At 42.6% G+C, this 13672-nt stretch overlaps 1 protein-coding gene across 4 annotated transcripts in view; it reads left to right on the top strand.

Annotated features, from left to right (window-relative positions):
- Positions 1-8134: 8134 nt before the first annotated feature.
- Positions 8135-13672, top strand: part of TJP1 (tight junction protein 1) — a 247209-nt gene continuing 241671 nt past the window's right edge. For 3 of the 4 annotated variants that reach the window (XM_040413853.1, XM_040413851.1, XM_040413850.1), the window contains exon 1: positions 8163-8237. In XM_040413853.1, the coding sequence (XP_040269787.1) occupies positions 8169-8237 (69 nt within the window). In that variant the 5' untranslated portion in view covers positions 8163-8168. Of the gene's footprint in view, positions 8238-13672 lie in introns of all 4 variants that reach the window. The other variant, XM_040413852.1, reaches the window with a different exon arrangement.

Below are 13672 nucleotides of genomic sequence, written 5' to 3'. Positions count from 1 at the left end.
TAATTGTTTACACTGTCCATGTTCACCCTGTTTTTGGGACATGTCATAGGCTAGAACTAGAGGAGGGAGGTTTCATGAGCTGGGACCCCTACCGATTGAAATTTTTAAATGCCCGTATGGCCGTTGATCCCAGAGAGCCATCAGCTATATTTTTATGTTGCACATACTCTTTACGAAGGCCTATTTTAAAATCTGTACCATAATTATCACATTATTGAATTAATTATTACATTATTATCTAAATAATGTTGATAGTTTGTATCCTTTAGCTGTAATCTTTTAGGTCTCTAGTTATCAGTAGGCGTCATCCGCGGTTCCTTGGATACAGTTCTTCTGCATTGGATACACTGTTATCTGGAGACCAGACATTTGTCATTCTAGGGCATCTACAGAACAAGAATCTATGCGGTAGATTATCTGTCTACATGCGTAATTAATCTACAAAGTCAAATATGCCTTTATGTCAGAATAACAGGTTCACACTATAATAAATTTAAATCATCTGAACAGGGACCATCCTTTGAAGAATGGAATTTATCACTTAGGGCTCATTCAGACGGCCGTATGCTGTCCGCAAAAATACTGAATGCTATCCGTTTTTTTGCGGATCCGCAAAAAAACGGATCTGCAAAAAAACGGATAGCATTCAGTATTTTTGCGGACCCATAGACTTCAATGGGGCCATGTCCTGATTTTCACGGACAAGTATAGGACATGTTTCATTTTTTTTGCGGATCCGCAAAAAAACGGATAGCATTCAGTATTTTTGCGGACAGCATACGGCCGTCTGAATGAGCCCTTAACCTCCATATCCATTGCCACCTGCCACATATCATCTTCTAAGTAAGTAATTCTGGTCTCATATAAGATCACCTACTCACCTTATGTTCCTTTACAAGCTTTATCCATATACTGACCTGACGGCTAGATATTGATTCCCGGAGTAAAGTAGAAGGTTTTATGCAGCAAGGTCAGGCTAATAAATCTATAGGATTGGGATACATCCATTTATTGAACCTTTGTGGATGTGATTCATGACATATTGTTTTTTATGGATGTTTAAACAACCTTCTCACAGGTTTCTTATGGACTTGGAGAATGGCAATACCAAAAATGCAGGATTCTGAAGTGATTGTGTGTAAACAGTCAATTATGAAGGTGAATTTGTATAACGTGAACTCCCATAGGACCTGTACATGACTGTATTTTTGGTCCACATCTGATCTGCATTTTTTGCATATCACACGCAGACCCATTAATTTGTATGGGGCTGCACAAAATGTGGGCAGCACACGGATATCATGTGCGTGCTGTCTGCATATTTGAGAACATGTCCCATTCTTGCATTTCTACAATGGGGGCTGAGAAGAGTGTGGGAAGCACACGTCAGGTATCCGTATTTTGCAAATCCGTGGTTTGTGGATACGGATGTGTGCAGGAGATGTGCCGTTAGTAACGTAACATCTTTGTGAAATGACCTGAATTCTTTCCAGGCTAGCAGAGAACACACAGCTCAGCAGAGTGCAGGATGCCAATATTATTGGGAGTTAGTTAACTGGAGAAGGTGGAGGCGATATTAATCAAAAATGGATTTACTGGAACTGATTTCAGCCCAGAATGAGCTTGCCGTAGAGCAGATTTATGTGTCTCCTGGTTCACAACTGTCCTCTGCAGTTATTATTTAGAATGGATCTCTAAAATTATTTATGGAATTAATTATTATTTATGACATAAATAACCAGGACTGGTGCTAGAAATATAGGCACAATCTAAAATGACCATTTGGTAGTTTACAGCCTTGAGATGAGGAGAAGCTGAGTCATAAAAGAAGAAGCGATCAACAAATAAATCCGTGTTAAAATGAATGTGTGTGTATGTAAATATATATTTCTCATTATTTGTATTGCAACGAGAGAATGCACTCACATCATTGCTGCTCCCAGCGGGGCTTTCATTCAGTCTCTCTACCTCTAAAGCACAAACAGATCCTCGGGCCAGTTTTATAGGAAGCCAATTAAATGGGAATCTGTCACCAGTAGAGACCTGGTAAAAAGAACACTAAACATAGAAAACAAAAAAAAAATGCAGCAAAAAATAATCCCAGCAAGTCCCTCCTTAATCTCCCACTTTCATTTTTGTCCTATTTTGTTAAATACTATAATGCAATGGAAAATGGAAGAGCTCAGAAGAAAATTAACACTTGGGATCCCTGTGAGATTTCTACAAGACAGGAACATGAAGAAAACAAGGTGTAGGTGACATCTCTAGTTTACTTGTATCTCTACATTCTAGGCTTAGTTTACTTAGGCTTCTTCCACACTTGCGTTTTTTCCTGATCCGGCAGGTTTCAGCAAAAAACGCTTTTGTTACTGATACAGTACAACCGTCTGCATCCATTATGAACGGATCCGGTTGTATTATCTTTAACATAGCAATGACGGATCTGCCATGAACTCCATTGAAAGTCAATGGGGGACGGATCCGTTTTCTATTGTGTCAGATTGTGACGGATCAGCCCCATTGACTTGCATTATGGGTCATGATGGATCCGTCTTGCTCCGCATCACATGACGGTGCGGTTTGCTCTCCAGTATGGTAACGCAACCAAACAGAATGGAATGTATTTTGGAGCATTCTGTTCTGTTCAGTTACAATTTGTCCCCATTAACAATGAATGGGGACAAAACAGAAGAAGCGTTTTTCTCCAGTATTGAGATCCTATGAAGGATCTCAATACCGGAAAATAGAAACACTAGTGTGAAAGTAACCTTATAAAGGGACACTTCAATTAACATCTTTAATGACATATTAATCTATATGTGAATATTCCAAAGATGGTTTTCTGGATATAATTTTTTGTTCAGAGTTTCTAACTTCATCTCTGTCTGGACCTTTAGGCTCAGTACACAAATCAGTTATTTGGTCAGTTATTTCCACCAGTTTTTGTGAGCCAAACAAGGAGTGGAGGCTACACATAGATAAGGTATAATGAAAAGATTTACAACTGTTCTGTTTCTGACCCACACCCAGTTTTGGCTCACACTGACTGATGGAAATAACTGATCAAATAACTGACGTGTGAACAAGGCCTAAGGCTCACTTAACAGTCTCACTTGTCAGACCATCAGTCAGATCAGGAAGAAGTGAGGGGTGATGACTCAAATAGAGCACCACACCATCCCTATATCCCCAGTAATGTGGATAGTCAGGGCTTCTCACCTTATAATAATCAATGCAGTGCTCTTTTTTCAGTGACATAGTACTGCTGAAAGGAAAAAAAAGACAAAAATGATGTGATGGAAGTTTTCCTTTCAGTTGGTGCATACAGTAGATGCTGTTATATGAAAAAATCTGCCCCAGAATTGTGCCCTGAATATTTTCAATTTGATTGGAATAATTTGGTGTGAATGTTGTCACATGGTGCCTCTTGAAGAATCAGAGCACTATAATTTACATACATTTTGAATAGCAAGTGCTGGTATGCGTACTGTAGAGACTGTAAAATAAACTTTCACTTTCACTTAGGTATTTTTATAGAATATACAGGGAGTGCAGAATTATTAGGCAAGTTGTATTTTTGAGGATTCATTTTATTATTGAACAACAACCATGTTCTCAATGAACCCAAAAAACTCATTAATATCAAAGCTGAATATTTTTGGAAGTAGTTTTTAGTTTATTTTTAGTTTTAGCTATTTTAGGGGGATATCTGTGTGTGCAGGTGACTATTACTGTGCATAATTATTAGGCAACTTAACAAAAAACTAATATATACCCATTTCAATTATTTATTTTTACCAGTGAAACCAATATAACATCTCAACATTCACAAATATACATTTCTGACATTCAAAAACAAAACAAAAACTAATCAGTGACCAATATAGCCACCTTTCTTTGCAAGGACACTCAAAAGCCTGCCATCCATGGATTCTGTCAGTGTTTTGATCTGTTCACCATCAACATTGCGTGCAGCAGCAACCACAGCCTCCCAGACACTGTTCAGAGAGGTGTACTGTTTTCCCTCCTTGTAAATCTCACATTTGATGATGGACCACAGGTTCTCAATGGGGTTCAGATCAGGTGAACAAGGAGGCCATGGCATTAGATTTTCTTCTTTTATACCCTTTCTTGCCAGCCACGCTGTGGAGTACTTGGACGCGTGTGATGGAGCATTGTCCTGCATGAAAATCATGTTTTTCTTGAAGGATGCAGACTTCTTCCTGTACCACTGCTTGAAGAAGGTGTCTTCCAGAAACTGGCAGTAGGACTGGGAGTTGAGCTTGACTCCATCCTCAACCCGAAAAGGCCCCACAAGCTCATCTTTGATGATACCAGCCCAAACCAGTACTCCACCTCCACCTTGCTGGCGTCTGAGTCGGACTGGAGCTCTCTGCCCTTTACCAATCCAGCCACTGGCCCATCCATCTGGCCCATCAAGACTGACTCTCATTTCATCAGTCCATAAAACCTTAGAAAAATCAGTCTTGAGATATTTCTTGGCCCAGTCTTGACGTTTCAGCTTGTGTGTCTTGTTCAGTGGTGGTCGTCTTTCAGCCTTTCTTACCTTGGCCATGTCTCTGAGTATTGCACACCTTGTGCTTTTGGGCACTCCAGTGATGTTGCAGCTCTGAAATATGGCCAAACTGGTGGCAAGTGGCATCTTGGCAGCTGCACGCTTGACTTTTCTCAGTTCATGGGCAGTTATTTTGCGCCTTGGTTTTTCCACACGCTTCTTGCGACCCTGTTGACTATTTTGAATGAAACGCTTGATTGTTCGATGATCACGCTTCAGAAGCTTTGCAATTTTAAGAGTGCTGCATCCCTCTGCAAGATATCTCACTATTTTTGAGTTTTCTGAGCCTGTCAAGTCCTTCTTTTGACCCATTTTGCCAAAGGAAAGGAAGTTGCCTAATAATTATGCACACCTGATGTAGGGTGTTGATGTCATTAGACCACACCCCTTCTCATTACAGAGATGCACATCACCTAATATGCTTAATTGGTAGTAGGCTTTCGAGCCTATACAGCTTGGAGTAAGACAACATGCATAAAGAGGATGATGTGGTCAAAATACTCATTTGCCTAATAATTCTGCACACAGTGTATGGTGAAACTTGAGTGCCTAGCGCCGGAGTCAGCAGCCTCCAGCATGCTCCATTCACATCTATAAGAATAAGGCCTCTTGCACACGACCGTATGGTTTTGCGGTCCGTTTTAAACGGATCAGTTTTTCCGTTTCAATAGTGTTTCCGTTCCGCTTCCGTTCCGTTTTTCCATTTGGTTTCTGTTTGTGATCTGTTTTTTTGCGGATCGCAAACGGAAACGGAAGTATACAATAATGTTTAAACAGTAAGTACATAAAAAAATTGGGCTGGGCATAAAATTTTCAATAGATGGTTCCGCAAAAACGGAACAGATACGAAAGACATACGGATGCATTCCGTATGCATTCCATTTTTTTGGTGGAACCATTGACTTGAATGGAGCCACGGAACATGATTTGCGGGCAATAATAGGACATGTTCTATCTTTCAGCGGAACGGAAATACGGAAACGGAATGCATACAGAGTACCTTCCGTTGTTTTTGCAGACCCATTGAAGTGAATGGTTCAGCATTCAGACCCCAAACAGAATCTGCAAAAACGGAAATAAGAGGCCTAAAGAGAACAACTGAGTGTAGATGCTGAGAGTTGTAGCTTCACAACAGCTGGAGTGCCATGCTAACCCTTCCTTGGCCTAGCGAAACCTCCCATAAACAGATGCATATTTAATACCATATATTGTTATGTTGGTAAGGCTACTTTCACACTAGCGTTCGGGTGTCCGCTCGTGCGCTCCGTTTGAAGGGGCTCACGAGCGGCCCCGAACGCATCCGTCTGGCCCCAATGCATTCTCAGTGGAGGCGGATCCACTGAGAATGCATCCGCCTGCCAGCGCTCAGCCTCCGCTCCGCTCAGTGAGCGGACACCTGAACGCTGCTTGCAGTAAGTCAATGGGGACGGATCCGCTTGAAGATGACACAATATGGCTCAATCTTCAAGCGGATCCGTTCCCCATTGACTTTCAATGTAAAGTCTGAACGGATCCGCTCAGACAACTTTCACACTTAGAAAAGTTTCTAAGTTTTAATGCAGACGCATCCGTTCTGAACGTCTGCATTATCGGAGCGGATCCGTCTGATGAAACATCAGACGGATCCGCTCCGAACGCTAGTGTGAAAGTAGCCTTAGTGTGTGACATTTGTAATATATGATGAAATGCTGATGTAGCACATTTCATTTAGTGACCTCCAGAAGACACAAGCCCCTTTTCATTATTCTCTCTGTATATATTTGCATGCTGCATGTGACCCCTAAATGCCTCGAAGGCACTTGGCTTCAAGCCATCGATAGAAATCCATAAGGCTCCCTTGTTTTTCTATTGACAGATTGTTACTCTCCACTTTCTCCGCAGTAATGAGTATAAACATTTGGCATGTCGACTGCAAACAGCTGATGGTGGAGCTCACTGCAGTCACCCACCCTGTCTGCTCTGCATTTTGTTTCTAAAGGATAGTTGTAGCCTCTATAATGAATGGTAGGAACTGATCAATAAATTGTACAAAACATTTTATTTCAATTTCAGATTTGATAGATTTCATTATAATTAAATAGTTCTGAACCTGGACACCCTTCTTAACTCATTCAGCATCAGAGCGCTCCCCCCTTGCCCTGCGCTGCCGTGTCAAGCCAGGCTCTTCATTTACCATCCAGAGGATAGGTCATCGTTATCAAAATCCCAGAAAACCTCTTTAAATTTAATGGAGTAAAAGTCGTGCGCAACTTGCAACCTGCAACACTAAACTCAGGTTGCATGTTGCATTGCGACACAATTGACAGTCATTAGACCCAGTGTTGCGTGACACGTCACCGTGTAGCCGTAACCTAAAAAAGTCCAAAGTAAGGCCTCATGCACACGACCGTTTCTGTGGTCTGCATCCGAGCCGCATTTTTTGCGGCTCGGGTGCGGACCCATTCACTTCAATAGAGCCGCAAAAGATGCGGGCAGCACTCTGTGTGCTGTCCGCATCCGTTGCACCGTTCCGTGGCCCCGCAAAAAAAAATATAGCATGTCCTATTCTTGTCCGTTTTGCGGACAAGAATAGGCATTTCTACAATGGGCCGCTCGTTCCGTTCTGCAAATTGCGGAAGGCACACGGGCGGCTTCCGTTTTTTTTGCGGACCGCAAAAAACGTCACGGTCGTGTGCATGAGGCCTAAAAATGATGAGCAAGTCAGGTGTTATTTTAAAGCTTAAAAAAATGCACAACACAAAACTGTACCCTAAAGGGGTGCCCCTTTATAGGAAGTGATAGCATATTGCAAGAATGTGCCATCACTTCCTCACCAGCGAGGGTCTCTTTGCTGCGACCCTTGCGATTTCTCAGAATAACAGAAACACAGGACTACTTAAAAGATGTAGCTCCTTCATTGATTTTCCCTGCACAGCTGGGAGCGTCGCAGTGCAGGGAAAATGAGTAAAGAAGCCGAACTACAACGCACAGCCCATGTAAATGAATGCCGCTGTCTTGCAGTTCCAGGCATGGTGGGTGACCCCTGTCTCTTCTTTCTTGGAATCAGGTGGCTTGTGGAAGACTAAAGATAAGGCACTGGACAATGGCTTGTGTACAGCATGTAAAATGATAGTTCCCTTTGCATATTACACACTATTAGTTTTCTCATTGCATTCCGCTTCTACTACTCTTTAAGCTGCAGTAGTAGCACTGGAGCTAACGGAAAAGGCCACAACAAAGTGGAATAAAGTCGTTTTTCTTGTAACATGTTGGGATTTTCCCTGTGCTCTTGCCATATCAGTGAGCTCTTGAGATGGCTTCACGTGAAGAGTCAGTGACCTGATGTCTCTCTGAGTATTGTGTGCAGTCATTATATTTACACACAGAAGAGAGGATATCCCACTGCTGCGCACTATCACAACACCTTCATGCTTCATTCTTGGCTCTGCTTTTCAGCATTCCTTGCTTACTGACTTTTCAGATCTGTTTTAACTTTAAACACACTCCTCTTTTTCTAACCTCTGTGGTATGCAATCTCTGTATGCTCCGGTCTCACAAGGATGTGAGGGATGAGGCAGACATATTGCACTCACTTAGCACAGAAACAGCAAGCATGATGAAAGGGAAAGGAGACTCCGTTCCCCGTCCTGCTGCTTCCCAATCAGCAGTGAAGCCTGTTCGTGTAAGTACTTGGTTTTTCTTTATATTTCATACTTCCATCCACTCCTTGTATCAGATGCCACTTTCTACCATGACGGAGACATTTCATCCCCTCAGCTGCCTGTTTCTTAAGAAATCCTTACCTCTGCTAAGAGTAACAAGGTCACATAGATTTAAAGCGAATCCGTCTCAGTGGAATTGGGTTCTATATGTACTCATGTGTCGCAACGTACACTGTTCAAGGTGGAATTACCATAGAATTCTATGGAAATACCATGTACCTTTGGCTACAGCAGTCATGTTTTTGACTTGACGTCAGCACTGCAGCCATGCAAAGAAAGACTGGCAGGGAGGACCAAATGGCAGAGGTGGCGTGGTGGACGATTCACTAGGTAAGTTAACCATATTTTGTGATTTTACGCTATCCCCCACTTTTTTTTTTTTGCTAATCTTGGACAACCCATTTAAGAATACCTATATGGTTATTCCACCTAATATTTTACAAGGTTGATTTCACACAGAGCAGCTGCAGTCTACTCTGGTCATGTATATTTTCATGTGTTTTCCAATAGGCTTCTTTATGTAAAGAAGCATAAAAACTGAAAATAAATGTACATGCAAAGGAATTCTAACTGGGATAGTGTAATGACATAATAGCCAATTATATTCAGCTCCAGATTTTGAGATGTCGTATGGGTCTAGGATTAGTTCCTTTCAGCATAATTCCTTCTTAGTTTGCAGCTTTTTATTGAAAAAAAAAAAGAAGCTAAAAATGGATTTGGATGGGTTCATATTGGGTGATTTGCTTTGTGTATTACACAAATAGCTAAAAAAGAAAACACAAGCCGTCCTGTGGGTGAGCACTTTGCCTTGCTGCAGCTATATCTATTGAAGGAACTGCATGGTTGTTTTCGGAAACACACTTGGCTGCTCCTCAGTCACGTAAGCATTACCGCTATGCCCGATCCTGATTATTCCGTTTTCTGCACATCTCTGCAGCAGCTGGCACCTGTGATCAACCGACGTGTTCAGGGAAATGGCTCTCTCACAGAACAGAAAAAGTTGTAGGAGTCCTTTTTTGCTTGATGTATAGTGCTTGTATCCAAAAGAAATATAAGAAAAACCTTCAGACTGGTTCTCTTTAAATATCAGTCAGACTGGAACCATATGGTAATTATGTATTCATCTAGGCCCACTGGGGCTTGATTTTCACACTTCTGGTTTATTTTATCTCTCAGTTACTTGGGTTGTTCCTAGGAATGTTTTCTTGAAATTGATGTTGCTTTCCTTTAGGGCTTGTTCACACGACCGTTGCCCCTCCGTGCAGGTGCTGTGGACTGCAAATTGCGGGCACCGGCTGTGGGGCTGCCACATGCAGATCGCGACCCCATTCACTTGAATGGGGTCCGCGACCCGTCCGTTCCGCAAAAAGATAGAGCAAGTTCTATCTTTTTGCGGTGCGGAGGCACGGAACGGAACCCACGGAAGCACTCCGTAGTGCTTCCGTAGGGTTCTGTTCCGTTCCACACCGCATCTCCGGATTTGCGGACCCATTCAAGTGAGTGGGTCCACATCCGTGATGTGGAATGCACACGGCTGGTGCCCCGTGTATTGCGGACCGCCGTATGCGGGCCACAATATGGCAACAGAGGGGCAACGGTCGTGTGACCATGCCCTTACTAGAAATATAACAATTTCAATTACTAGAAATATAACCTTTAGGCTGGGTTCACACGGGCAAAGCGTTTTAATGCGTTTTGCACGCGCGTGAGAAAAATCAACATGTTTGGTACCCAGACCCGAACCTGGACTTCTTCACAGAAGTTCGAGTTTGGGATTGGTGTTGTGTAGATTTTATTATTTTCCCTTATAACATGGTTATATGGAAAAATAATAGCATTCTTAATACAGAATGCTTAGTAAAATAGTGATGGAGGGGTTACATTTTTTTTATTAAACTCACCTTAATCCACTTGTTCGCGCAGCCCGGCTTCTCTTCTTTCTTCTTCTTTGAGGAAAAGGACCTTTGGTGACGTCATTGCGCTCATCACATGGTCCGTCACATGATCTATCACCATGGTGTCTCCAGAGACAAAAGATACCACCTATTTAACAAAAAAAAATACAGTAGCACAAAAACTATTGCGTGTTCTGCATTTCATATTTCCTATGGACTTTCAGCTATAATTTAAGTTGGGATTTTTACTGCAAGAAAAAATTCAGGTGCATAAAATACCACAAAAATGGCAGAAGTGTACAGAAAAATGGCATTAAAACCTATGTGTGGACCCGCTTTTAGTTCAGTCTGATCACCTTGGGCTAATTTCCAAATAAACACTACGCAAGCAGTACAGAAATACACCCAATAGTAGTAGTAACATACATATAAAATAAATCAAATCCTCGCCTTGTATAGTTTTTTCTGGCTTTTCTGTGTCTTATTAGGTGGACCATAATAAATCATATATTGCTTACCATGTCTCAGTTCCCAACTTCATTTTTTAGTTAAATAAACCCCTCAAAGGACATCAGCTCTAACATACTCCATTTATATGCATTAAGCCTCATGCATACGACCGTGTCCATTTTGTGGCCTGCAAATTGCATTTCCGCAAAACACGGATGCCGGCTGTGTGCGTTTCGCATTTTGCGGAACCGAACATTCGGCCCTCAGGAGAGCAGTCCTGTCCTTGTCCGTGATACGGACAGGAATAGGACGTGTTCTATTTTTTTTTTGCAGGGCCGCGGAACGAATGCACAGATCTTTTGTGACCCCACTGAAGTGAATGGGTCAGCATCCGACCCACAGAAAATACGGCTCGGATGCGGACCCAAACCACGGTCATGTGCATAAGGCCTTACCGTGGAAATTTGAAACATGACAATGGCAGACTCCATTTGATCAACTACCATGCATGCAATGATATCACGACTGGGAACAGAGTTATACACTTTTCTAATGGAATATTGGAACCAGTACTGTAGAAGTGCCCCACGCAGGTGCTGCACTGACTTTATGTATGCAAGGATGTTGCATTGGGTTGTTGAACGTAAGAAATCATTTAAGGATCGATTGTAACATATAGTTTATAAAGGTATACTTAAAGGGGTATTTCCATCTCAGACAATGTGGGCATATCGCTCGGATATGCCCCCATTGTCTGACAGGTGTGGGTCCAACCTCTGAGACCCACATCTATCTCGTAAACACAGGCAGCAAAGTGAAGGAGGGCGCACCGTGCGTGCGTGGCCTCCCTCCATTCATTTCTATGTGGCCTCTGAAAATAGCCGAGCAATGGCTCGGCTATTTCCGTAGGCTACATACAAGTGAATGGAAGCGGTGGCCGTGCAAGAGCTGTGTGCTCCCATTCATTTCTATGGAGATTCTGAACATAGCCGAGAGCGCCGCTCAGCTATTTTCGGCGGGCCAATAGGAACACTTGGTGGTGGCCAGATCCGGTACTGCCGGGTTTGTTTTTGGCTGCGTTTACAATATACAGTGGGATGCGAAAGTTTGGGCAACCTTGTTAATCCTCATGATTTTCCTGTATAAATCGTTGGTTGTTACGATAAAAAATGTCAGTTAAATATATCATATAGGAGACACACACAGTGATATTTGAGAAGTGAAATGAAGTTTATTGGATTTACAGAAAGTGTGCTATAATTGTTTAAACAAAATTAGGCAGGTGCATAAATTTGGGCACTGCTGTCATTTTATTGATTCCAAAACCTTTAGAACTAATTATTGGAACTCAAATTGGCTTGGTAAGCTGAGTGACCTCTGACCTACATACACAGGTGAATCCAATTATGAGAAAGAGTATTTAAGGGGGTCAATTGTAAGTTTCCCTCCTCTTTTAATTTTCTCTGAAGAGTAGCAACATGGGGGTCTCAAAACCACTCTCAAATGACCTGAAGACAAAGATTGTTCACCATCATGGTTTAGGGGAAGGATACAGAAAGCTGTCTCAGAGATTTCAGCTGTCTGTTCCCACAGTTAGGCCTAGTTCACACGAACGTTTTTTTTGCGGGTGTACGGGCCGTTTTTTTGTGTTCCGTATACGGTCTGTATACGGAACCATTCATTTCAATGGTTCCGCAAAAAAAACGGAATGTGTTCCGTATGCATTCCGTTTCCGTATTTCCGTTTTTCCGTTCCGTTGAAAGATAGAGCTTGTCCTATATTTGGCCGTAAATCACGGGTCGTGGCTCCATTCAAGTCAATGGGTCCGCAAAAAAAACGGAACACATACGGAAATGCATCCGTATGTCTTCCGTTTCCGTTCCGTTTTTTCTGAACCATCTATTGAAAATGTTATGGCCAGCCCAATTTTTTTAATGTAATTACTGTATACTGTATATGCCATACGGAAAAACGGAACGGAAAATCGGAAAGGAAACGGAAACACAACGGAACTCAAAAACGGAACCACGGATCCGTGAAAAACGGACCGCAAAAAACAATAAAAGCCATACGGTCGTGTGAACTAGGCCTTAGGAACATATTGAGGAAATGGAAGACCACAGGCTCAGTTCAAGTTAAGGCTCGAAGTGGCAGACCAAGAAAAATCTCAAATAGACAGAAGCGACGAATGGTGAGAACAGTCAGAGTCAACCCACAGACCAGCACCAAAGACCTACAACATCATCTTGCTGCAGATGGAGTCACTGTGCATCGTTCAACCATTCGGCGCACTTTACACAAGGAGATGCTGTATGCGAGAGGGATGCAGAGGAAGCCTTTTCTCCGCCCACAGCACAAAAAGTGCCGCTTGAGGTGGGCTAAAGCACATTTGGACAAGCCAGCTTCATTTTGGAATAAGGTGCTGTGGACTGATGAAACTAAAATTGAGTTATTTGGCCATAACAAGGGGCGTTATGCATGGAGGAAAAAGAACACAGCATTCCAAGAAAAACAGCTGCTACCTACAGTAAAATATGGTGGTGGTTCCATCATGCTGTGGGGCTGTGTGGCCAGTGCAGGGACTGGGAATCTTGTCAAAGTTGAGGGACGCATGGATTCCACTCAGTATCAGCAGATTCTGGAGACCAATGTCCAGGAATCAGTGACAAAGCTGAAGCTGCGCCGGGGCTGGATCTTTCAACAAGACAACGACCCTAAACACTGCTCAAAATCCACTAAGGCATTTATGCAGAGGAACATGGAATGGCCATCTCAGTCCCCAGACCTGAATATAATTGAAAATCTGTGGTGTGACTTAGGCTTTGGTGTGCGTCGCAGTCGCAGCATGTTGCATGTTGCAGTGCGACACCATAGACTGCCATTATAGAAATTGTCGCGCGACATTGGTGCAACAAAATGTTGCGCGACAAATGTTGCAGTGTAGTTGTGCCCTATCTGTCGCGCAACTTATTGTCGCGCGACAAATGTCGTCGTGTAGATCTAGCCTTAAAGAGAGCTGTCCATGCTCGGAAGCCATCAAACCTGAATGA

Source organism: Bufo bufo, chromosome 1 (genome assembly GCF_905171765.1).
Source record: "Bufo bufo chromosome 1, aBufBuf1.1, whole genome shotgun sequence".
In the NCBI taxonomy this organism is placed as follows: Eukaryota; Metazoa; Chordata; class Amphibia; order Anura; family Bufonidae; genus Bufo; species Bufo bufo.
The sequence above is the reverse complement of the archived record's forward strand: the minus strand, read 5'-3'. Positions and strand labels throughout refer to the sequence as shown.